Here is a 27,023-nt window from a genome sequence, read left to right on the forward strand (position 1 = left end):
TTATTTCTCTTGTAAAGTCCAATATTGATGATCTCCATCAGCAGGCAGCCTCCTCCAATGAGTGATTCAGAGATTCAGGTTCTTTCCATCTTGTGGCTCCCCAGTGTCACCATGCTTATCTGCATCTGTACAGCAAAAGAGGAAGATTGTGTAGGACCACACATGGGAGACTCCTGTGAGCCAGGTTCTAAAGTAGTGTGCATTCCATTGGCTAGAGCGCAGTCACATGATCACATCTAACTGCAAGGCAGGCTGGGAAATGTAGTATAGCTGTTGCAAATGAGTAAAAAGACCGGGTTTAGGTACACAGACACCTGACCTTCACCACAGAAGAGTGCTCAAGGCTTTTCAGAGTTCCCCAAGGCTTTTCAGAGAATGCAGCTGTAAGCCAGTCGTGGTGATTATGGAGACTGAGAACTGACCATTAAGACCGTGACTGACATCTTTTGTTGATCACAGAGCAGACGCGACATACCGTCTGAGCCTAGGAGAATCTGCCTACAGATTTTGCCTGCAAGTGCAGCTGCTAACAGAACGAGTGTGGGTGGTGGTTCCCTTTCTCCCTTGATGTCTATTCCAAGAGCCAGAAATCTGCTCAGGCTCAGCTGAGCTTCTGCTGTCCCCAGTCTAGGTGACATGCTTTCCAAATTTTGCCTCCAGCCCTTCAAGAGGGAGGGAAGTTTCGTTAGGCATTTTAGGAGACAGATGCCTTGAGGAGAATGCAAAAGGGACATATTAATAGCACAGTTGAGGTTATATTCTGCAGATGTGTGACAGCCTGACAGATGCTGGCATACAAATGAGACCGTGCCATTCACCCTTAAAGCAGCCGTATGTAAAATAAATCATTGTCATCATGAGAATGATGATAACTGATATCTATACAGTTACTTTCCACCAGACCGCCCTAAGCACTGAGCAGACTGTACAGACTGGGACCCTTTTGCTTATCGTCTCTGAAGTGCAGCCACCTCTGGGGTAGGAAGCGGCCATCTTTCAAAATAGTCTCGGAAAAACACCAACCACCAGACAGGCCACCAACCATCGATAAATCATATGTTGTTTAGCACCATTTCTATAATGCCTCTTATCCACTAAGGAGGCAGAAGAAACATGGTTCAGTACAGAAAAATGTGGGGTTCCCAAAGTATGGTATGAGCATCCCTGAGGTGGGAGGCGAGGTTCTTCTAAATACTACATGGACGTTTTTTGTTTTCATAATTATGTATTTGTGATAATGGATATTATAAAATACAACTGTCGTATCAATCCTATGATATTACAGATACTGAAAAATCCATTTAAATTTCAAAGTGCATATATGTAAAGAAAAGTATTAGTAAATATTAAGGCAAGTGGCCTTACAATATGGTTTTTAAAAAAGTCATAACTTCTAGTGACTAGCATTTGGTGTGACATTGGCATTACGGTTGAGAACAGATTCTTTGGAGTCCAACAAGCTTAAAATTCTCAGCCAGCTCTACTACTTGCTGGCTGTGTAAGCTTTAACATGTCTTTTAACTTAGCCAAGCTTCTACTTCATGATCTGTAGAGAGGAGCTCTGAAAAAGAGGATTGTTAGAATTTTTTAAAAAGGTGTTTATACACACACACACACACACACACACACACACACACACACACACATGTGTATATATGTGCATATGTATATACATATATATACACATACATATATGCTTAGGGCAGTACCTTGCTAAGTAAATGATCAGTAAACGGGGACCACCACAAAAGGAAACTAGAAAAGTTGAGTGTTAGAAGGGTGGATTCTGTTGTGCTGAATTCATTATCTGCGTCATCTTCTCAAGTCTAGACACCTCCTTTGTTTCTGCAGTTTGATGTTCTTTGCAAGATGTTACTCATTATACCCTAGTTACCAGATACCCGCAGGGTCTCTGAGGTCCAGCCCTTGTATTTAGCACCGTATCAGAGGGAAGCATTCCTAGCCTTATGGCACCTGGTCTTGAATCCTCTTCCTTCCATCTGTAGCCAGTCTGTCCCTGTTTTGTGTAACAGGTTCTGGCTTAAAGTGGTCAAACTTTGGCCTTAATCGGTTAACTACATCAGGACAATAATAAATCATTTCTAGATTAGTGATTTTCTAGGGCAAGAGGCAGCCCCAACTTTTCAATAAAAGAAAATTGCTATAAAAGGATGATTCTTAATTATGAAAACTATGGTATACCTAGGATCCTTTGAACTCTGTTCTCAGAACTAAGAATGAGTTGACCTGGGCTCCTACCTAGTCCAATATGGGACCTACCACATCAAGTAAAAAGTAAATACACAGTCCTCAATAACTATATACTGATCACCTAGTTTGTGCCAGGCACTACGATAAGCCATGGGGATATAAGAGTGAAAAGAAACATTTTCTGCTTTCAGAATGACATTCACCAAATAATCACACTAATGAGTGTATTATTACAAACGGAAATAAGTCCTGTGAAGAAAGGGAATATGGTTTTGTGAATGCATCTTTAAAAACCTGATGTAGACTAGGGAATAAAAGAAGGCTTTCCTGAGGACTGATTGTTAAGTTGAGATTTGTAAGAGGAAGAGTATGAGCTAACTTGGCAAAGAAGTGAGAAAAGATCAGTCCACCACGTACAAAGGTCCTGTGGCAGGAGGGAGCATGGTATGTTGGAGGAACTCAAGAAGGCCTGAGGGTGAAGTAAAGCATGGTGTGAGCAAACTAGAAAGATAGCACAAGACACACCTTGCATAAATCCAGTCTCTAGGCATGAGACAGAGGGTTTCTCTGGGAGAAAACAACTGGATTCCAGGGGTACTTGATCTCTGACTTGGTCTTTATCAGCCCCCTGCATCAGCTTGGCTTGTCAGCTGAGCTGAGGCCCTTTTGGATTTGATTCCCTATCAGGGAACCAGAACCAGAACTCCTGGCTTCTAGCTCTGTCACTCCTTAGTACTAGGGACAGCAGTCTTCCTTTTAATCCAATAGGATTCTGCCGGGCAAGCTTTGAGGGACGCTGTGGGGCTCGTACAGATTTCTCTCCCTTGTTGCTGCTGTGGCTTTCATCCACAACTGTACATATCAATCTTAGTCTGGCATTTAGTGTCATAGGAGAACATTCCTTCCAGTGACACGTCCAGCACATTGGCCTGTGTGTGTCAGAGCAGCCCCCTCTTTGCCATATTAAATGCAGCCTTTGGTGGGTTGTCTCAGGCCTGTTGCCTTGCTTGTGTGGTTGCTGTATCTGACACCAGACCTAGGGCTTTTGGGGTCTGGGGATTTCTCCTCCCACAGAGCAAGCCCTTTGAGCCTCATGTTATCCGGGGAAAGGGCAAGAATGCAACTCTGCAGACTTCTTTCGGACTTCTTGAATGTCCTTGGGGCGGTATCACTGAGTAGTTGGGAAGGCAGACTCTGGAGTCAGATTCACTGGATTTGAACCCAGCTCCATCTCCTAAAACCTGTGTGACCTTGACAAGTTGCTTAACATTTCTCTGGCCCTCAATTTCCTCATCGGTTAATGGGGATAATAATACCACCTATCTTAGGAGGTTGTTGTGGGGTTTAAATGAGGTTGTCTTGTAAGGTATTTAGCCAAGTGCCTGCACAGAGAGAAGGCTCTATAAATAGTAGCTTTTATTATTTGGGGCATATCCCCAGCCCCCTGTTCTTCTTACCTTGTTGCTTGGATCCCATTCTCTCCTAAGAAAACCGCAGGCTAAATGAGCCACACTATACAGGCCTGGCATCTTGGCCTATTGACCTACTGTGAATTTTCTGCATCTTAAAAAAAAAAAAAAAAAAAAACCTTCCCTAAAGAAGGCTGCTAAGTCATAAGAATGAAGTAAAGTAAAACCCAGAAACATTTTTTATTTAATTTTTTAAATTTTTTATTGGAGTACAGTTGATTTACAATGTTGTGTTAGTTTCTGCTGTACAGCAAAGTGAATCAGTTATACATATACATATATCCACTCTTTTTTAGATTCCCATATAGGTCATTACAGAGTACTGAGTAGAGTTCCCTGTAGATAACTAATAAGAACCCATAAACATTTATTGAGCACTTACTATGTGCCCTGGAGATGCCAAGATGAATAAAACTCCATCCCTCATGTCATGGTCCATGTAATCTGGAGGGAAGGTGAGTTCAACCAGAGAAGCAAAACCAGTAGGAGAGGGTGTGTGTGTGTGTGTGTGTGTGGAGAGAGAGTGAGAGAGAGAAAGAGAGAGACAGATTGACATATTACCATGAATTAGCCTTGTAATTGTGTGACTGGCCAAGCAAATCCAAAGTCTGTAAGGCCAGCAGTCAGGCACAGAAAAATCATAAGCAAGCCAGAACACCACAGGCATGAGCGTCACAGGCCACGTCCACGCATGGCCATCAAGAAGGAAGATTGAGAGAGAAGGGAGAGAAGCTGTAGTCTCAGCAACCATTTGGAGTCTCTTCCTCAAGGAAGACCTAAGCCTTTGTTTAAATGCCTTCCAACTCATCAGTTCAGGCCCACCCAGGATAATCTCCCTTATGATTAAATTAAAGCAACTGGTTAGAGCCTTTAACCACGTCTGCACAATCCCTCACAGCAACACCTAGATTACTGTTTGACTGAATAACTGGGAAAACTTGTGCATATGTGCAAAGTGGCTGCTTTCTCTCTTTTGTCCTTCAACTCACCTGAGAGAATAAACCTCGTTAGCCTACCACAACCAGAAACATTTTAGAAATGTTTAGCCTAACCAAGTTAACATATCACAAAGCTACCAAAGTGAGTATGTGGACAGAGGGAGACAGACAGGTAACCATACTAAGGAAGATGAGACTAACAGTTTTGGGGAGCCTCTATTAAGTAGCAGGTATATTACATCATCTCCTGTAGTTTTCTTCCTCTCTTTGTTGATAAATTAACAAGTTCAAAGGCATTTGAGATTAGGTAACTGGTCACAGGATTGGGGATTAAAATCTAGATCTGTCTCACTCTATACTCCAGTCAAATGTACTCTATCACACTATCTTAAATTACGCAAATAATAATACACGTTAAGTGTATTCATGGAGGTGCGTTCAAGGTGCTGTGGACACACAGGTAGAAAGAATCATGAAAGAAGGGCTAGAACACTTCATACAGAAAGGAGCACTTCATACAGAAAGGAACACTTGGGTTGGCCTTTGAATGAAGTATTGAGTATTTTCTAATGGAGAAACGTCAAGCTCTGTGTCACGTGAATAGGAAAGAGTCTGTGGTTATGGGACCTTCACATACCCCACCCCACCCCCAGTCATAAAGGACATCTTATCCCAGTGTCTTTTGAGCTCAACACATACGTAAAAGCAGTACCCAATAGGGCACCATGTGTCTCTTTGTCAGTCCTCTCATATTGAGTCTAGCGATTGGCAAAACCCTCCATGAATATTTGCACACTGGCTTTTTTTAAGCTCCTAAGAGAGGAATGTCCTTGGAGTCCTCTTTGGAGATTTCCAGTGTGTTATCATCAAGCGACATGTCCATTCAGCTGACAAGATCTGGAGGCTTTGTAATCACTACTTTATATCCAAAGATTAAATTGAGACTTTGGAAAGGAAAGAAAGACTTCAAAGAAACTCATGTGCCCTAAAACGGAATCCAACTCTAATATGCTCAGTTTTCAAGGCCATGATAAGGCTATTCTCCACCTTCAGTATCGGCAGACTTTAAGTGCTATCTGAAAAGCTTCAACTGCTTTTGCACATGGGTATCTTACCCAGGTAAACTCAGATTCCACTCTCCAGCTCGGCCTGCAGACAGGCTTCCTGCTGGACTCTGCTGTCATTGGTTGGCTTAGATAAAAAGAAAGGGGGGGAAAAAACACCTTGTCAGTATCAGCAAAATTAGCAGTGATAAAGACAGAAGCATATGAGGACACCTTCAAAAGCCCACAAACCTAATGCATATAAAAGCTATCTTTGAAAAAATGCATGTTTCCTTTGAAAGTTGGGATTATTCAGTCCACTGTAAAGCCCTTTAATGAATAGCCTTTTCTCCATTATCTTATTTGATCATCAAAATTTCTCAGAGACGGACAGAGTTAACAGAACAATACCCATCCAAAGGCAAAGAAACTGAAACCCAGGGAGAGAAAATGACTTTCATGTTCTCCGAGCAAAACAGAGTTGGAATCAAAACTGAATCCCAATCTTTTGACCCCATTTTGTTACAATTACAGTATTTATCACAGTATTATCTTCAGTTTTACCCAGAGATGAGGTTCCTGGTCTCTCAACTCTCTCAGAGATGGTTCTAAGCCAAGGAAACTACTTTTTTTTAACTGTTTGTTTTCTTGGTTTAATAATCTGTATTCATTGTAGAGACTATAAAATGATCTACAATCTTACCACCTAATTTTGTGTATATACAACGAATTTTCATCGCAATTTTAACTTAATGCCAGCTAACTCAACAATAAGGGCTCAGAAAAATAAGTTAATAAGGAAATAAAAGAAAAGGGAAAATTTTTGTAATTCTTGATTTATCCAGGAAGCTTTATCCTGTTCAGTCTAGGGCCACACACACACACACACACACACACACACACACACACACACACACACACGTGTGCACATACACATCCCACCCACTCACACATACACACTTTCTTTCTCACTTCTCTGCTTTATTTGTCTCTTTCGCAGTTATTACTACCTAATATACTATATATTCTATTTATTTATCTTGTTTAGTGACCATGTCCCCTACTAGAACATAGGCGCCACAGATCAGGGGGATTTTTGGTCTGCTCTGGTCACTGCTGTATCCCCTGTACCTAGAAAAACCCTGGCAGATTCTTTGTGAATGTTTATGAAATACATGAAGGAACAAATGAATGAATGGACCCAAGCTAGGGTTACCGAAGGATAACTTAATGCCAGCCTTACAATCGAATCCCCCTGTAAGATGTAACTATGTTTCCTTCCATTCTGTTCTCTCTCTCGTTTTTTTCACATGGCTATGATCAGACTGTATATATTTTGTATCTAACTTGCCTCACCTAAAATTATACACGTATATAATAAGCAGAGAAAATATCTTGTCTTTTTCCATCTTAAAATACTACAACTTCATCAAAAGAAAATGTGGAAACGAAAACTCATCATTGAAAAGAAAACTATTCATAGACCCAGCCCATTGGAATTCTCACTAACAGTTGGTACTTTTGCCTTCTAGGTCATCAGTCTCAGAGTGTAAGTTTTAAATGACCTTATGATCACACTAAAGATGGAAGTTTTCATACAAGTTTTTTAACAGACTTGGCATCTCATTGCATACACAGTTAAATGAGATCGATCAGAATTTACTTAATCGTTTCCCTATTTCTGTATATTTAGGCTGTTGTCCATTGTTTTCTTTTATAATATCGCAACAGACTTTTTTTTATAAAAAGCTTTTCCAAATTTGGGTTTAAGGAAATGACTTTTGAATGGTCCCTATGCTACCCTTTAGCATCCTGCCATAATCCCCTTCATTCCCTCACCCCACTGCTGATGTAATTTATGGCTCTGGCTTCTTATTTGTTTGACGCTCATCCCTTAAGGGGTGACCTCCCAGTGTCTTCAATTATTATTTTAAATGATGCCTTAGGTCATTGCCTGGCACAGCAGTGCCCTCACCTTCCCGCCTTCGGCCTTCCAAGCATGGAGCTCAGCTGCCAAACTGGCTGTGCCCCCTCCCGTCTTCAGCACTGCTTCCAGAGTCCCAGCAGAGAGGCAGATTAACCCCTTTTGTTAGCAGAGGTAATTTGCCGGGGCTCCGCATTAATAAGGAATGCCGTAAGCGGTTGGGGTCAGGATGAACAGATCTGTCAAGCCCCAGGGTTAATTTAATAGCAATCTGTTGGCTTTCTGCCTTGTATATTAGCCGTGAATCCAGTGCTCTGTTTTGCTTTTGCCGTTTAGTTCTTTGGGACAACAGGGAAATAATTTGGATAGAGAGCTCTATAAGATAGGAGAGAGAAAATTGACTGTCAACATGCATCATTCCATTTCCAAGATAATACAGGGAGCCCCGCACTGCTCCCCTCCTTTCTCCTTCGCTCCCAACATGAAGGGCACAACCACGTATGCTGGAGGCGTGTATCTCCCTTTAGAACAGCTTAAGGGAAAAGGCTGGGTTTCTAGGTGACGCAGATGTGAAATATTCTCTCTTGTCATCCCCATAAGCCATTGAATTTTTGGAAACTAGACTCCTTCTTCCAAATGTTTTTAGAACTCAGAAAATCCTCTGCAGTTAACAATTCAAGAAATCCCTTCTCACGTTTCTGTCTCAACTTACGGTTCCAAAAAAAAAAAAAAAAACATTCATCACATCAGGGAACACAAAAATCCTAGGTCCGATGCTGTGTCCAAATTCTGGTTCTGAAAAATGTAGCCCCCAGAGTGGTCGGTGAATTGAGAGAGCACAGGTTCAAAGCAGAAACCCTGTTGGATTAGCCAGGGGAGTTTCCAGAGAGCCAGAATTACATCACTCGGAAAGGCTGGCTCTGTGAGGGCCATTCGTCAGGGGAGGAGAGTGGAGTGTGGTCAAGAACCCAGGCTCTAGAGTTGGACAAACTTGGGTTCAAATCCCAGCTCCACCCTCTATGGTCATACGACCTTGAGTAACTTAACATCAGTCACTATTTCCTCTGCCACAACATAGGCCTATTAATAATATTAACATCATAAGGGTGAGATGAAGGTCAAATGAGACAATGCATGGCACGTGATAAACATTAACTACTGCGTATTATTACCTTCCTAGTTGTCCTTATCACTACAGTTACTAAAAAGAGGATTGGAGTCATGGTTTCTCCCCTGAACCCCATAGAGTCAGACCCAGAGAAGTCCTCTAGTCAAAAGGAAGATGCTTGGGGATGAGGGATGGTGGGCAGGCTTAGAGATCCAGGATGGATGGGAGGGAAGGAAGGAGGAAGGGTCCAGAGGCAGCAGCCCTAAGCAGACTCAGTTCTGATGCAGTTCTTGATGGTGGAGGATGTTCCTGGTTTCATATGTATGTTTAAGCCCTTCATTTTCACACATTCTAACTTGTGGGCTTTATTTTTAGGTGAGAAAAAAATAACCGTAGATGTGGCACCTCCCGCTACCACACAGCCAAGATCCCTTCCAGTTAAGCTTGTTTTTAGAGCTATACTGGTAGAGGTTGAGAAAGCTGACACCAGATTTTCTTGCCCTATTTTGAGAAAAGAGAAACATGCTCACTGGCACAGTAGGGCATGGAGGCTCTTTCTGGAGGGTGATAAAATCTGACAACAGCTGAACACTAACCTCTGCTTAACCCCACCCTGTATCGTGGCCACAAAGCCCAGGGCATGGGTCAGGGGACTGGGGAGAACATCAGAGCTGCAGCTTGGGGCCTCCTTCTGGGGGGCACTGGCCCCTGCTCCCCAGCAAGTGATGCTAACTGCAATAATGTTTATAACTCTGGTAGCAGTTGAGTTGAAAGGTAGTATTTTGTGAATCAAAGGAACCCACATGCTCTGGAGACCCAAGAAATATTTGCATCTGGATTTGTGAGGGAAATTGTAGTAAGGTGAAATGTTAGTTGTCTCAAGCTAATTTTAGGAAAAAAACCCAACAGGATTTATGAGAGGTAATTGAAAGGGAAAGAGACACAACCAAATATAAAGCCATTATTGCACCAGATGACACGCCGGAGCATGGGTGATGTTTGATAATAGATGACTACTTTGTTAGTGCTAACGTGACTAAAAATATCAGTAGAATTACTCGTACCTCATCTAAATTCTAAGGAGGAGATTATGTTCCCAACTTCATGAAAAGCATAGGAGACTTTTATCCAACCCAGTCTAATAGCATTATCTGTATCAAGTTGCTGCTTGTTGATTCAATGCAGTGTTTTCCAAAATGTGATATATAAGCTCCTGGCACAGACATAAATATGTTCATTTTAATGGTTAAAAGCATTTATCTTAGGTACGGAATATTATTTAAAATGTAACTAGCTCATTAAACCCATGATTTTATGAATATTGGATTACTGCTTAGACAAGGCTAAGTAAAGAAAAAAGTGAGTCGATTTAAGTTGATGTGGAGAAAAAATGTTAAGTTAAAAAATGCTACCTAGTGACATACAGGTGGGGCGAAATCACAAATGTGACTCAAAAGTGAGAATCATTTTGGTTCACAACATCCACATCACAAGGCCTGTCCTTTGCAGGAAGTTGCTGGGTCCTTGGACAGCACCTCAGCCCCAGCCAGGTACCACCGTACCTGGACCCAGGTCTCCCGAGCTCTCAGTAGAGGTGGGAAGGGATCAGCCCAAACTCACTCCCACTGAAGACGTTTGTTTCCACTGGGTCACCGTCATAGATGAAAGGCCAAATGTTTCATTTCAGTACACAAGGATGTGGTCTTTAAAAATAGAGGTATAATAATTCTTGATCAGAAAGGAAAATACTGAGGAGGAAAAAACCCGATGATAAAACTAACGGTATATTCCATTGGAGGCTCAAACCGTCATGCTGTACAATTGGATGGCTTCGTTTGAATGCTTAAACTCCCACATAAGCTCTAAAGCGAATCACAGCTTACAGAGACTTGAGGTCCTGTATATCTTCAATAAGAGAAATTTTGCGTAATTACTAAAGAGTACAAATCTTGCACCTGGGATAAAATCCTAGTACTGCCACTCTTTAGCCATGTGACTTGGGGCAAGTTACTTACACACGCTGAGCCTCCGTTTCCCCCCTTGAAATAACGGGGGTAAGAAAGTGCTGATTATAGAGCTGTTATAAGGATTAAATGAAATAAAGTACATGATATGCTTTTGCACAGTGACTGACCTACAGTCAGTGCTCAATAAATGGTAGCGGCTATTATTATTATTAGCGACATATTATTTAAAAACATATTATTTTAAAACATCGAAGGGATTTCATGGAAGAGGATTTGCAGTCTGTCCTAGATATCATGTATCAGCCCGGGAGTTCAGATAAAGATTCAGATATGTTGGATTATTTAGTTGGAATATATTGGATTATTTAGTTGGCATGGGGCTGGTTTCTTAACCACTGTTGTAAAATGAGAAACGAAAACCTTTGCCACTTGATACATTTTAGTTGGGATATATTGGATTATTTAGTTGGCATGGGGCTGGTTTCTTAACCACTGTTGTAAAATGAGAAACGAAAACCTTTGCCACTTGATACATTTTAGCATGATTGCATGAGCAGGTAACTTTGATGTGATGGGGCATCCACATGTTATGAGGGATGAAATCCTGATAAGGAGCCAGGGAGACCTGAGTTCTAGTGCTACCTATGGCCACTGGGTAACCCTGGGCCTCATCTGCCCGGGACGACTAATACCTGCCTATTTGCTCACAGAGTTATGATGAGGATCCCCCGTGTGTGCTCGTTGCTAACACGGTACGGTAAAATAAGGCGGTGATGCTACAGTTACCCCCAAGGCTCCCCGTTCTCCTGGTCCCCTCCTTGACTCGTCTGTGCCAGATATCGTCGACATCAAGCCAGCCAACATGGAGGAGCTCACAGAGGTGATCACAGCGGCCGAGTTCCACCCCCATCACTGCAACACCTTCGTGTACAGCAGCAGCAAAGGGACAATCCGGCTGTGTGACATGCGGGCGTCGGCCCTGTGTGACAGGCACACCAAATGTGAGTAGCCAGCAGCCCAGGGCTCGTGGCGGGGATGCGCCACTGGCCCCTGACGTGTGGGAGGAGAAGGGGGAGGGCCTGGAGGGATTTGATCTCCTTTCCCACCTCAGACACACTGGGAGTAAAGAAACTACACGTGTTGGCCTGACCCGGGAGTCAGTTCCATGTTTGGTATTTTGATAAAGAGGAAACCTCACGTCCAATCCCACAAACATTGGCTTCCGGCTGTGGAATACAGAGATGAACAAGACATGAGCCCTGTCATGTAACATTGTGACATGATCTGAATTATGTTTTAAGATTCCTCTTGCTGCTTTGGGGAGAATGAACCTGCAGAGTAGAAGTGGGGGGGACCAGTTAGGGGATGGTCGCGATATCCAGGCAGGAGATGCGGGTGACCTGGACAAGGGCAGGGTGTGAAAATGGAGAGGAGTGGACGGGTTCTGGACAGATCTTGGCAGTAGAGTTAACTGGACTTGCCGGACAGTGTGGAAGGCTGAGAATATACAGGAATCAAGAATAGCAGCTGGGGACACTAAGTTAGCACTGTATTGTGTATTTGAAAGTTCTTAAGAGAATAGGTCTTAAAAGTTCTCATCATAAAAAAAAAATTGTTAACTATGCATGGCGATGGATGTTAACTAAACTCATTGTGGTGATTATTTTGCAATATATACGTGTATCAAATCATTATGCTATTCACCTAAAACTAATATAATGTTATATGTCAATTATGCCTCAACTTAAAAAAAAATAGCAGCTGGGGGAAAGGGTTAGTGGCTTCTTGGAGAGAGTGAGGCTTTGGGAACCAGTACCCTAGAAGGCCCAGTGATTCTAGTGGGCACCAGGGAAGGGCTTCAGAGAGAAGGGATGGGATAAAGTCCACCAGGCTGACAGGCCCTGGGATGACGCTGGAGTTTTCAGGGCGTTGACTGAGCAAAGCAGCTCCGAACTAGCGGGGGCTGAGTGCTTGGGGACAAAAGGCTAAGACCTATGTAAGCGGGTGAAGCAAGAGTCAGCTGTGGTAGTCAGAAGGGGCCTGGAGCTAGCAGGGAGGTTTTCTAGAAGACAGAACTCCCCAGAGTAAAGGTGCCTAGAGGAGCCATGAGAGCTGTTTGTCTGGCCAGCACCTTCTGCCGGGTGCCGCTCTGCCACTACAGCCTGGACAGCCGGGAGTGAAGACCTTTTTCTCCCACAGCCTCAGCTTTCGATTTTAATTCCTATGGGACCTGAGCGATGTGATGACTCTCTGTGTAGGTGTATGGTTAGGAGAGGTGTGAATATCTGGGTCATTTTGATCATTTCTGTTTGCTCATTCGCCGTGAGGAGTATTGCACAGGAGAGCTGGTATGTCTAGTGTAGTGGGATGTAGACTGTGTGGATTCCAGAGTCATACAGACCCAGGTCAAAGGCAGTCTTCACCCCTTATTAGCCGCCTGACTTTGTCCAACTTTCCTTTACCTTTCTGAGCCTCAGTTTGCTCATATGTAAAATGGGTAAGATACTAACATCCACCTCATGGGTGTGTCATGGGGATTAGATGAGATAACTATTAAGAATTGTTAATGAGTTGTTTCATACTAAGTGTGTTTTACGCTTCCAGGAGATTTCAGTTCAGATGATCCACATTTCCAGTACTCAATTGCCATTGTGTAGCTAGTAGCTACCATATTGGACAGTGGTGATTTAAGATTTCCTTCATTGCAGAAGGTCCTCTTGAAGAGTACCGATCTATACTCTTGGCTCCTTGAGGGTGTGGACTTACTTTGTTTTGTTCACTGCTGTTTCCCTAGCACTGAAATAGTACCTGGCCCATGACAGATGCTTTATCGATGTTTGCTGGTGTCTGTGCTGGTATTGATCTTTGAGCAGTACTTACTTATAAGCCAAAAAGGGGGAAATGTTCAAGGCAGAAGGTTCAGCACGTGCAAAGGTGTTGAGGCATGAAAGGTCATAACACTTCTGGAACTGTAGGGTGACTGATATGGCTGGCATATAGCGAATGACTTGGAGAGGGAAGAGTTGAAGTTCAGGAGGAAGGTAGGAGACTGGTCATAATGGCCATGATAATGGACTTGAATTTTCTCTCAAAGTCAGTGAACAGCCCCTAGAGTAACCAGGGGACTGATTGGAATTATTTTCTGGAGAAGTTGCTTAGACTGAAGGCAGAAGGAGGGAGGGTGGGTTCTGTCTGGGAGAACAAAGAGTCAAGAAAAGAGGTTAGGAATTCTATAATGTACGCAAGGATTTCTTAACGATGCGCTATTGAATTGGGGGCACCCGATCCTTTCTTTGGGGGAGGCAGCTGTCCTACGCATCGTAGGATGTGTAGCTGCATCCCCAGCCTCTACACACTAGATGCAGGCAGCAAAGGCCAGTTATGACAACCAAAAATGTCTCCAGACGTTGTGATGTATCCTGGGGTGAAAATTGCTCCCAGCTGAGAATCACAGATCTAGACTAAAATTCACTGGCAATCCTTCAGCATGATCTTCTTGTATCTATGATGTATCCATTACTATTAAGCACTCTGAGGGGTACAGTGGAAAGGGTAAGACATCTCCTAACACTCAAGGAATTTCACGTTTGGCTGGGGAGGCAAGATGTACCCCCGATACCCAAATGAGTGGTAGAGACGATTAGGAGTTGGGATATTTGGGGAAGTGGGGAGAGAGGGACATTGGAGGTAGACCCTACAGGGGAGGCAGAGGCTGAGTGGTAGTGCTGAAGCACAAGTAGGAATTGGTTAGGTAGGAACTAGAGAGAAGGGTGTTTGGGGTTGTACCCACAAGAATGGGCAAAAGCCTGAAGTTAGGAGATGACATGAAACCTTTAAAGAGCAAGAAGTGTTGGGCTTGGGTTAAAAGGGGAATATGGAGGAAAAGAGGTCAAATAGGGATGATGGTTTATATCAAGTCAGTTGTTGAAGGTCAGAATCAGAAGTTATGCCTGCATCCATTCATTCATTCATTCATTGAGTACCTGCTCTATACTCAGAGTCTGGCTCCTATGGTAGCCAGTCCTTCTTAAACTTTTCCACCAAGTACAGCACTCCCAGACCCAGGCTGTGAGCCTGGCTGCTCTGCAGGAAGGGCACCAAAAGGCAATCCAGCCTCTCTGATGTGCTCTGGGTGGCCCGGCCTCTCAGCAAAGGCAAAACTGCACATGCCTGCCAGAGGCCTGAGGCTCCAGGGGAGGTGCTGACCATGGTGGATTTTCTTTGAAGTCTTATTTTGTCATCTTAAAATTTCACATGGATTTTGTATTTTATTCCCATAAAATGACTACTTTCCATTTAATTTAAATATTACATTTCTACCCATCCCCAAATTTCAAGCAAAATTGACATTTCCAAAAGATGCAGCATTTATCTACGGCTTCCTATACCACATGGTGCACCCCTATTATCATCCTCCTTGCTGACCTCCAAGGATGCGTACATGTGCCTCAGTCTGAGAAGCACAGCTCCAATATGTGGAGAGCAATTGGAGATCATTTGGCTGGAGAACAGAGCTATAGAATTTATGTTTTATGGAAGACTAACACAGTGGTGGTGGGAAGAAACATAGGAGAAATAGAAGGTTCTGCTTTAGTCTCAATACAATGGAAATGCATAACCTAGGTAAGAATGGCAGCACAGGGAACTCTACTCAATACTCTGTAATGGCCTATGTGGGAAAAGAATCTTAAAAAGAGTGGAGATAGATATATATATATATGTATAACAGACTCACTTTGCTGACCACCTGAAACTAACACAACATGGTAAATCAACTATACCCCAACAAAAAATAATAATAAAACGGATGGTAGCTATGGAAATTGAAAGAAAGGAAAGGGAAAAAGAAACATTTTTCTTTCAAAATAACTGTGGGGATGTAAAGCGATATTAGAGATTGGTGTTCATCACACGTGGATATTACTTGTTCAGTATCCTTCCCCTCTAGACTGTAAACTCTCTGAGGACAAGAACTGAATCTGTTTTGCTCACATTGTATCACAAAGGACTGACACACAAACAGGTGCTCAGTAAATATTGATTCAATAAATAAATTTATGCCTGAGAGTTGACATAAATGGCATGTGGATTGCGGACTAATAAGAAGCCATACTGAAGGAGAGTGAACGGTTGAGGACCAGTCTGGGACATGCTGTGTGGGAGGTGACATAAGCTGTCTGACCGGGCTTGAGGGGCCACCAACCCAAAGTGGATGCCAAAGATGGCACGAGAAGCCCGGTGTGTTCACAGCCCAAAGCGGCAGACACCAGCCTGGGCTCTGGGGTCAGACAGACCCACAGGAGGGCTGGATAGTGAGGAGGAAGCTGCCTGGGAGGCTTGGTGGACTCTGAACTCAAGATGGAAAAAGGATAAGACCTTAGGCATTTCCGGAACTAGAATTGTTTAGAGAAGAAGCTTTGGAATCAGAACGCAGCTCTGTCGCTCAGCAGCTGTGTGACCCCCAATGAAGTTTTGAATCCCTCTGAATCCCAAGTTCCTCCTCTGAACATAGAAATAATATAATAAAGACCGTCGCATAGGGCTGGCTGTTCCCAAGGAGTAACTGTCCTCAAGTGTATGAGAGCCTAACCCTCTGCCAGGCACACAGGAGACAGTGAACGGCAGCAGCAGTTACCACAGTTACGCCTCCTGAGTACCCCCTGGTTCCAGACCTGCAGCTCTAAGAGGCCTGAACCTCCAACCTTTACTCCATGTCCACAAGCCCCATTAGTCATTTATTTAATCAGTACTTGTTGAGCACATACTATATGTCAGGTACTGTACCAGACTCTGGGGACACAATGGTGAGCAAAACCAGATCTGCTTTCTTCCCTCTTAGAGCTCAAGGTCTATACTACTGAGGGTCTCCAGAAGAACAGCACCAATAGGAGATATATATGTATATCATATATATACACATATGCATATATATACACACACACATACACATACACGTGTGTATGTATATATAAATGTGAAAGATTTGTTATAAGTATTCATAACAATTAAGGTCTTGCCATCACGGAGGCTGACAAGTCCCAGGATCTTCCGTGGGGCTGCAGGAGAGCCGATGGGGTAGTTTTAGTCCAAAGGCCAGCAGACTCTTGACCCAGGAAGATCTGATGGTCCAGTTCAAGCGCGAAGGCAGGAAAAAAATTGATGTCCCAGCTCGAAGGAGTCACACAGGAGAACTCCCTCTTGTTGGGAGGAGGGTCAGCCTTCTGTTCTATTCGGGCCTTCAACTGATTGGATGAGGCCCACCCACATTAGGGAGGACAATCTGCTTTACTCAGTCTGTTAATTTAAATGTTAAATTCATTCAAAAATACCCTCCTAAACCCCCAGGATAATGTCTGATGAAATATCTGGGCACCCCATGGTCCAGTCAAATTGATGCATAAGATGAACTATCACACTGTCTAAGGAGGAAAGACGCATTCATCAGAGAATCACAGATAGATAATGACCTTGTGACTGTAATAAGTGGTACGAAAAAGAGTCTTGTGGTGTTGTGAGGGGATGTGACAAGGACCTTATACCGCAAGGCAGTGTCCACCGAGCTGCTACCTAAAGACTAAGATGTTCCCTGGGGAAAATATTGGGAAGGGTCATCAAGCCCTCGCACCCAGGAACCCCCTGGGGGCTGCTTCTCCCTGCAGCCTTGGTCCCACACAGCCCTTGAGAAGTAGAGCCCAGGGGACAGTCCCTAGGGAGGCTGGGAGCTAGCTGGCCACCTGCAGACCCCTGCCTCCCCACGCCCCATCCCGACACCAGCAGTGCTCTGAATTGCCAGCCGCCAGCCCCCTAATCTAATTAAGAAGCGAACGAAATTCATTTTCCTGACTCGTCCAAAGTGCCGACCTTCGTCAGTGTGCATCTCCCTTTGTTTGGCTGCTGCAGCGGCAGCGGCCCGAGCTCCCGCCAGCTGGGAAAACAAGTTCAATCTGACCCCGCACCTGACATTTCATATTGATTTTCTCCATCCTCCTCCAACACCAGCCTTCCTTCGACCACGGTTCAGCCCGGGTGTGCGAACGGAATGGAGACAGTTCACCAGAGTTCAAAATGAAAAGCAACATTGGCTGTCGGAGATGAACTCCGAGAAGGAGGGTCTTTAACAACCATCAATGTTTAAGCAAAATGCCGAGGAGTTCCGTGTTATCAGAGCTGCATATATTAATTTCCATTCGTCCCTCGCTCTGCATACTCAGCAGGGGTTGGAAAGGATGATTCTCTTCCTCATCTCTCAGTTTTTTTCCTATCGCTTCTGGCGGTAATGACAAGGGTTGTATCTGCAGTTTGAGATTCTAATGGCTGAAACAATAGGGTGTTGATGGCAGCAGCAGCGGCTGGCCTGAATCTTGCTGTTCCCTTTTAATGCGTGAGTACTGGGAGTTGAGTGAAGAAACTGGCCAGGTGTGATGAATGACAACCAAGGGAATGAGAGAGAAATTAGATCTAAACTCCTTTCCAAGACCCACAGGAATCTGGTCCCTGTCCACCTTCCCATTCTCAGTTCCCTGTAGTCTGGCCACACTGGTCTGCTTCCTGTGCCTTCAACACACCAAGCCCTTTGTGCCTCAGGCCCTTTGCACAGGCTCTTCCCCTCCCTGGAATGCTCTCCCACCAGGCCCTCCCTTGTTTAGACTGCTCTCATTTTGTAGGTCTCTGGGAAAATATCACCTCCTCAGAGAGGACTTCTCTTTTCCCCCCATCTGTACCCTATTTCTACTGCATCCGCCTATTTTATTTCTTTATGTGTTTCTTAGTACTCAGCTATAGATGTTTGTTTTTCTTCCTCTGTCTCCCTGACTAGAATGTAATCTCCATAAGGACAGGGACTTTATTTTACCAACCCCTGCATTGCCAACCCAGCTACAAATGGGGCTTCACTGAACAACTGCGGTAGAAAAGCAGGCAGGTGGGAAAAGACAGATGAAAGAAGGTGTTTTCATTTACTAGAGTTGCTATAACAAAACACCATGAACTGGGGGGCTTAGAAAAACAAAATCTTACTGTCTCCCTGTTCTGGAGGCTAGAAGTCCTAGACCAAGGTATCAATAGGGTTCGTTTCATCTGAAGGCTGTGAAGAAAGGATCTCTTCCAGGCCTCTCTCTTTCGCTTGCTGGTGACCATCCCCTCCCTGTGTCTTCACATCATCTTCTCTCTGCACCTGTCTGTGTTCAGAACTGCCCTTCTTATAAAGACACTCATCATATTGGATTAGGCTCCACCCTCATGACCTCATTTTTTAATTTAATTACCTCTTTAAAGACCCTACCTCCAAATATGGTTACATTCTGAGGCACTGAGGATTAGTACTTCAACATAAGAATCTGGGGAGGGGGAACACAATCCAGCCTCTAATAATAGAAGACCTGGAAGTCATCCAGAGCACAGTCCCTGGAGCTGACAGCTCCAGGTGTGGGGCCCAGGCCCGCTCGTTGCAGGCAGCCTGGGCAAGGCGCCAATGCTGATCGCTTCCTCCAGGTGGTAAGGGTGAAAAGTGGTCATGGACCAGCTCTTAGTACAGCCCCTGACCTGTCGTGAGCACACAGTGTGCGGGACTCTTATTGAACGTGGTGGGGGACAGAGGACAGGGGCAATAAAAACCTGTACGTGGAGCCTCTGCACCTCCCCCGTGATCTCCATGTGTTTTATGGTGGCGGTGCCTGGATACTTTCCCATGGTGCCGAAACATACTTGCTCTCTGAACAGAGAGGACTTAAACTGATTTTAGAGGCGATGAGGTGCTAAGAAGCCTGTTTCCTATTCAAAAACCACTCATAAGGGGAGGGGGTCTTGAATAAGTAGTTTGTTTTTACAGCATGAAAGAAAAGCAGCAGGTTAGGAGTATGGGATTACCAGATACATACCACTATATATGAAGTGGATAAACAACAAGGACCTACTGTATAGCACAGGGAACTACATACGATATCTTATAACAACCTATAATGGAAAAGAATCTGAAAGTATATATATATGTATATACATATTTATATAACTGAATCACTTTGCTATACACCTGAAACTAACACAATCTTGTAAATCAATTATACTCCAATTAAAATAAATAAATAATTTTAAAAAAAAATTTTAAGAAAAAGAAAAGTAGCCGTTGGAACCCTCACATGGAAGTGGGACTAGAGAAAGAGGTTCCTGTGAAGGTCCATAGAGATGTAACCTGCCAACTCCCTGTGAACAGTTAAAGATGGAGCAGGTGGGGAAATGCCTATGATAAATGTGAAAGCAGCACGCAAGATTACACGCCCACCCTGAATTCAGCAGTGTGACGAAGAATACGTGTAGACAAAGACTGGGGCTCTTCATGAAAGGGATGGTGTCAGGGCAGCAAAATTCGGGCAGCTTTCCTATTTTCCAGATTCTCCTCAAGGTTGTAGTTTTACTTCTATAATTGGGAGAAGCTTGGTGGATAACAGGAGAGCCCGCTGGGTACTGCAAGTGTAGAAAGAGCAGATTCCCGCTACACACACCGTTGACAGCACCTGTCTTAGGTACTGGGGTGGGCCAGGGGATGGGGAGCCCAGGATGGTATTTCCTGTCTTAGCCCATTCGGGCTGCTATAATCAAATACCACAGACTGGATGGCTTAAACAACAAACACTGATTTCTGGAAGCTGCGAAGTCCAAGATAAGACACCAGCAGATCCAGTGTGTGGTGAAGACCAGCTTCTTGGTCCATAGATGGCCATCTTCCCTCGCTGTGTCCTTGCATGGCAGCAGGATGTGAGGGAGCCTTGGAGTCTCTTTTTCGTAAGGTCACTAATCCCATTCATGAGAGCTCCACTCTCATGACCTAATCACCTCCCCAAACCCCCTTCTCCAAATACCATCACACTGGGGATTAGGTTTCAGCATACGAATTTCAGGGGACACAGTCATTCAGTCTATAGCGTTCCCTGTAAGCGCAGCCCAGAACATGTCTGCTTTGTTTCTTCCCTTCTGTCAAACTAAACTGACAGTAGGGAGTGACTTCAGAGAAGGGCCAAGATAGGGAAGGAAAATCAACATGGTGTCCACTATCAGTCTCTGTCCGCGGCCTAACTGGGTGATCTTAACCGGGTTACTTAACCTCTCTGTGTCTGAATTTGCTCACCTGTAAGATATGACTAGTAGCGGCACTTGCCTTATTAGGGGGCATGGGAGGATTAAATGAGAAGACGCCATGAAGCCTTAGAGCAGTGCCTGGCCCAGGCACTGATAAGAGCTCCGTGTGTGTTATGGTCGTGAAGATGATGCTCTCTTACTTCCCTTCCAAACGTGTCTAAGAGCAGGAACGGGGGGAAAGCAGTCGTGATGTAGTCATGTCAGCAGCCATAATCACAGGGAATTCTGTGACGTTTACTAGATCCAGAAAGTAAGCCACGGTCCTGACAACGCTATGGGGGGCATCCTAGTATCTGCCACATCTTACAGATGAGGAAACTAGCTAAGAGGAGGAATGATACTCCGCGGCCACCAAAGAACAAGTGACACCTGGGGTTTGATCCAGACTTGTGCCTCTTAACAAGGACTCCAGAAATCACTTGCTCAACTAAGATTTATTCAACATCCACTCATTCCTGCCTTCAGGGAGCTTACATCCTAGCGTGAAGGGAGGAAAGAAAATATATACTAGTACACAAATGAGTGAGATAATTTCTGACACTGATAAAAGCTATAAGAAAATTAAAAGGGTTAACGAGTAGCCAGGGTGGTGAGGGAAAGCCTTTGAACTGAGACCCGCATTGTCAAAAGGAGCCAAACAGAGAGATAATATCAAAGTGGGAAGACCTTGACATAGGGACAACCGTGTGTGTTCAAAGAAGAGAAAAAAGACCAGTGGATGGAGCTCGGTGAGCTGGGAAACAGGGTGGAGGGTGACGCCGAAGAGGCAGGCTGGGGCCAGATCATGGAGAGCCTTGCAGACCAGGGCAGAGAGCCTGGATTTCATTCTAAGTGTGATGGAAGCTAGTAGACCGTTCTAAGCAGGCAAGTGAATACTCTGTTTATGGTCTTAATTTGCTATAAGGGTTGGCAGGCCAAGAAGCTCTGGGACCAGTTAGGAGGCCCTTGCCACGGTCTGGGAGGAAATGATAGTGGCTCTGACCAGGGCTGGGGTGGGTAGTGATGGCGTGATAAGTGGACAGACACAGAATCTACTGAGGCGGTAAGGCTAAGAGGACTTGCTGAGAGGCTGAAAGTGGAGAGGTGACAGAGAGGGAGGATTCTGAGAAAACTTAGGCTTTGGTTTTGAGCTGCCGAGGGTATAGTGGTAACACATACTGATGAAAAGACTCAGGAAGGAACAGGTTTGGTGTGGAAAGACCAAACACACGTCTCTTTTGGATGTGTCCGGATTGAGATGCCTAGGATACGCACAGTTAGAGAAGCCTGGTAAGAAATGGATACCTGAGTCTGGAAGTCAGGTGTGGAAAGACCAAACACACGTCTCTTTTGGATGTGTCCGGATTGAGATGCCTACGATACGCACAGTTAGAGAAGCCTGGTAAGAAATGGATACCTGAGTCTGGAAGTCAGGGGACAGATCTGGGCTGGAGATAGAAATTTAGGAGTCATGAGCATCTCGTGGTCTTTAAAGCCATGGGACAAGGTGAAGTCACTTAGGAGAGAAGATGTAGATGCAGAGGAGTGGCGAGTCCAGGATGGAGGCCAAGGGCACGTCAGCATTTGCCAGGGGGGCTGGGGAGAACAAGGGGCAGCCTTTTACAAGAGACTGAGGATGAGCTGCCCGGGAGGTAAGAGGGAAACCAAGGGGTGGCGTTGAGGAAGCATGTAAGCCGAGAGAAGGGAGTGATTTAGAAAGACACTGGGATCAGTTATGTCAGATGCCTCTGCGAGGTCAGGAAAGATGAGAGTGGAGAGGTGATCATGCAGTTTAGTCTCATGGAAATCTTTGGCCATTAATTAGTTAAAGTAAAAGCAATTAGCAGACTGCCTGGCACATAGTTCGCAAAGCATATTTGCTGGATGAAGTCAATCACAAATGCGAACTCCATGCTCAGTGTCTGATGACACAGAGCAGATTCCTCAGTTGCATCTTAATTCCGTCATCGTTTGGCCAGACCTGCCTCACTCCTCACCTGCCCCAGAGGTCCCATCCTATTGAGAGGATGTGGCTTGTGCTGGGGACTTGCAGGAGGTGAAGCTGGCCAGGGTGAGGAGCCATGGGTCCTCTCAGCGGCGGTGACGGGCAGCCTGGCAGCACCCGTCCTCTTGCATTGGCTCTACCGGTGAGACTGGTGCCCTTCCACACTGGCAAATCTGCAGGTCCAAATGTGGCCACAGAAATTCCCTCCTTCAGATGAAACCAAGGCAGGCTGGCTGTCCAGGGGTAGTCAGCCACAACCCTGCAGTGCACTTAAATCTGCCTGTCATAGGTCTGGTGTGAAGATGCTCTGACCTTTCCATGTTGTGGGGAAAAGGTATAAGCACTTTAGGCTTTAAAGTCTGAGGCGTTTTAGTGAATAGTGTCGTTAGAAAAACAGCTTGGTTTCCAATGCAAACGGGGCAAAGTTTGATGCCTAACCTAATCATCTAAATCAGAAATTCCATTTTCCTTTAAAGGTACGTATAGCGGAGGGGGATGGATATTAGTTTTGAGCTCTTCTAGGTCTCAATTAAGTTTCATAGCAACCGAAGAAGATTGGTTTTAGTAACCCCAGTTTACAGATGAGGCACAGAGAGGTGAAGAAACTTGCCACAGATCACAGTGAAAGAGCCAAGATTTGAACCCGGGTCTGTCTGCTTCTGGGAGAAGAATGAGAAGAATGAATTCTTCTCCTGGGTATTTGACAGCAGAAGAAAGAGTGTGATCTTTTTCTAACATCCGCAAGGATAATTTCGCGGGACTCCATTTTATATAATCCCCATGAGCTGGATTCCTCAGCCCAACAGCTTCCAGTGGCAGCACTAACTCTGCCCTTTGCACAGAACATGAAATCCACTATCTCATTCATCACCTTCATCTACAAACTTAATTGCCAAGTCCTGATTCTATAGGCCACTAGATCCCTTAATAAACCTACAGCTCATTCCCCAGATCTCTGATAGAATATGTCCAAAGGCATCAGCTGAGGCTGCAGCTGCAATGCATCTTAAAACCTCTGAGGTTTGGGACAGCTTCCAAACGGGATTCAGTATTGATTGGGGGTGTAATTAACAGTGTTTATTTCAGGGGGGGCTTGGTTAGGTTAAAAAGACAAGGCCCTTTATTAAAAATGCTTTTAATTTTATTAAAAATTCTGATGACAGGATTACAAACACACACAGACACCCACGCCCCTGCTCCTGGAGAAAAGCCAGAGCCCTGCTACAAGCAGCAGAATTCACGGAAACCCACACACTGCCCCAGTCCAGCGTCTACCCCATTCAAGCTTAGCAGCAATTAGCCGCAGAACAGGCAAGGCCCAAACCATATAGTATAAATAGAATCCCTTCCCCCTTCCTCATTTCCATTTTTGATTAATTTAACCAGTTCTGTCAATTAGTCATCCTGGAGACTCCAGTTGAGTGGATTTTCCTAAGAACAAGAAAGCTTATTAATTTTGGAGGCAAGTGTCATTCATTAGCACTTGCCACTGTCCCAGGTCCCACCCTCTCCCCCGCAGGAGGTCTTAGATAAGAAGGCAGCAGAGGCTGAAACTGGTTCAGGCATGTAGCTGCAGCCCCAGAGACACACAGAACAGGAAAGGTTGGCCATAAGGTTATAGGTGGCTCTGGTTGCTCTGGGCTTGGGACGTCTCAAGGCCACTTACCTGTCATCACGGTCCATGACAAGCCATCACTGGCAAAGCAGTCACAGACACCGGATGAGCATTCTCAATTTGAGTTTCAGGAGAACGCCAGTCCAGGGGCTACCCAGGAGAAATTTTCCCCAGGGAGGGACATTGACCTGACAGAGCCTAGGGAGGGCTCTGGCCAGGGCAGGATGGGTCTTACAATAGCCTGTCTCTTCCCACCAGAGGGGACATCCAAGTTCACCTCTTCCTTTTTGTATTGAGTTTCCTATGGCTGCTGTAACAAATGACCACCAACTTAGTGACTAAAACAACATACACTTATCATCTTATAGTTCCGTGGGTCAGAAGACTGACATGGGTCTCACTGGCTAAAATCCAGGTGTAAGGAGGGCTGTATTCCCTTCTGGAGGCTCAAGGGGACAGTCTGTTTCTTTGCTTTCTCCAGCTTCTTGAGGCCATCGCATTCCATGGCTTATGGTCCCTTTCTCCATCTGAAAGCCAGCAACAGTGGGACAAACCCTTCTCCTGCCCTATCACCCTGACTCTCCTCTTCTGCCTCCCTCGTCCACATATAAGGACCATCGTGATTACAGTGGGCCCACACAGGTGATCCAGGCTAATCCCCTTACTTTAAGGTCAGCTGATGAGCAACTTGAATTCCACCTCCAATCTTAATTCCCCTTTGCCGAGAAAGGGAACATATTCATGAGTTCTGGAGATTAGAACATGGACATCCTTGAGAAGGCATTATTCTGCCTATCATACTCTTCAAGTTTCACCACGTAGGCTAAGTACCCTCCATCAGAGCACCTGATATGATAGGTTGAAATGACCTGTTTCCGCTTCTGTCCCACTAAATGGTTTTCCTCCAGGAGGGCCAAGGCTGTTTATTTTTCCCTTCTACACTTAGCATCGTGAAGGTGCTGAATAAATGCTTGTAGGACAACTAGAGTCAGGCAGTTTGATGAGCTTGTACCCATTCAGTGCTTCTCTTTACACAAATGAAGAGGCTCCCACCAGAGTGGCTTACCCCATCTGTGTTCCCTCGTTTCTAGCTTTGGAACGCTTTGGAATTCATAGACAAAGGGAAGTGGGGTCTGTGAAATGATGCTAATCCACCTACTGTTCATTTATTCAACAAATATTTCTTGTTGCTACTATGTTCCAGGTGCTGTTCCAGGCACTAAGAAAATGGTACCTCCTTCCCCCCATGGCACTCCATCCAGGTAGATTAAGAGAGACAGCAAACACATGGGTAAATACGATAAGGCAAGATTTGGTGAAAAGTGCTTCTGGAGAAGCAGCAGCAGCAATGCAGAGGCTGTGAATCTGCACCGTGCTTGGCAAGTCAGGGGGCAGAAGGAAGACCAGTTTGGCCACCTATGGTGTCGTGAGAAGGGGCAGCAAGAGGGGGAATGGGAGGAGGAGGCTGGCGGCTCAGATCACACGAGGACTCTACACTCAGGGTAGTCACTGCCAGCAGCCCAGGGGCCTCATTCTCACTGGATTCTATGCAAAGCACTTGGGAGTTAGGCAACATGGTAGCCCTGTAGGCAAAGGCAAGGAATTTGGCTTTTATTTTATTTAAGAAGGAAAATCTGGTAGGGTTTGAGGAAAGGAGTAATGTGGTTATACTTGTAAATATATCACTCTGTGGCTATGTAAAGAATGAAGTATCAGGAGGAAGAGTGGTTACTGGGAGAAGAGTTAGAAAGCCATCAGAATGGTCCAGGCAAGGGGGGTGATAGTGGCTTGGACTCAGATTGGGCCGATTTGGGCTACATTTTGAGTAAAGTTAACAGGACTTTAAAAAAAAATTTTATTTTATGTTGGAGTATCCTTGATTCACAGCGTTGTGTTAGTTTCAGGTGTACAGCAGCGTGATTCAGTTATACATGTACATGTATCTATTCTTTTTCAAATTCTTTTCCCATTTAGGTTATTACAGAGTACTGAGCAGAGTTCCCTGTGCTCCACAGTAGGTCCTTGTTGGTTATCCATTTTAAATATAGCAGTGTGTACATGTCGATCCCAAACTCCCAATCTACCCCTCCCCCCCAACCCTTCCCCCTGGTAACCGTAAGTTCATTCTCTAAGTCTGTGAGTCTACTTCTGTTTTGTAAATAAGTTCGTTTGTATCATTTTTTTTTAGATTCCACATATAAGCAATATCATATGATATTTGTCTTTCTCTGTCTGACTGACTTCACTTAGGATGATAATCTCCAGGTCCAGGACCTTTTAAAAAAACTAGATGTGGAAGGTGAGGTTAAGGGAAGAATCCAGGGCGATGCCTAGCTTTTTGGCCTGAGCACATGTTTCGATGAAGGGCATTGAATGATTTGGCAAAGACTAGGGGAGGGACAGTCTGGGGAGGAAACTCACAAATTCCATGGACTGGAAGATTCACATAAAAAAACAAAGCATAAAATGATTAAATGGGTACCTTTTACTGTTGCACACTTTACCACTTACAGAACCCCTTCTCGCCCATTATCTTAATTGATCTTCATAAAACTCTTTGAGGGCTTCCCTGGTGGCGCAGTGGTTGAGAGTCCGCCTGCCAATGCAGGGGACACTGATTCGTGCCCCGGTCC

At 44.7% G+C, this 27,023-nt stretch overlaps 1 protein-coding gene across 5 annotated transcripts in view; it reads left to right on the top strand.

Annotated features, from left to right (window-relative positions):
* Window positions 1-27,023, top strand: part of PPP2R2B (protein phosphatase 2 regulatory subunit Bbeta) — a gene marked incomplete at both ends in the record, with an annotated part of 465,894 nt that overhangs the window by 405,722 nt on the left and 33,149 nt on the right. For all 5 annotated transcript variants that reach the window (XM_082836001.1, XM_082835999.1, XM_082836000.1 and 2 more), the window contains one exon: window positions 11,497-11,661. In XM_082836001.1, the coding sequence (XP_082692127.1) occupies window positions 11,497-11,661 (165 nt within the window). The remainder of the gene's footprint in view (window positions 1-11,496; window positions 11,662-27,023) is intronic.

Source organism: Leucopleurus acutus (assembly GCF_964270905.1).
Source record: "Leucopleurus acutus genome assembly, chromosome: 3".
In the NCBI taxonomy this organism is placed as follows: domain Eukaryota; kingdom Metazoa; phylum Chordata; class Mammalia; order Artiodactyla; family Delphinidae; genus Leucopleurus; species Leucopleurus acutus.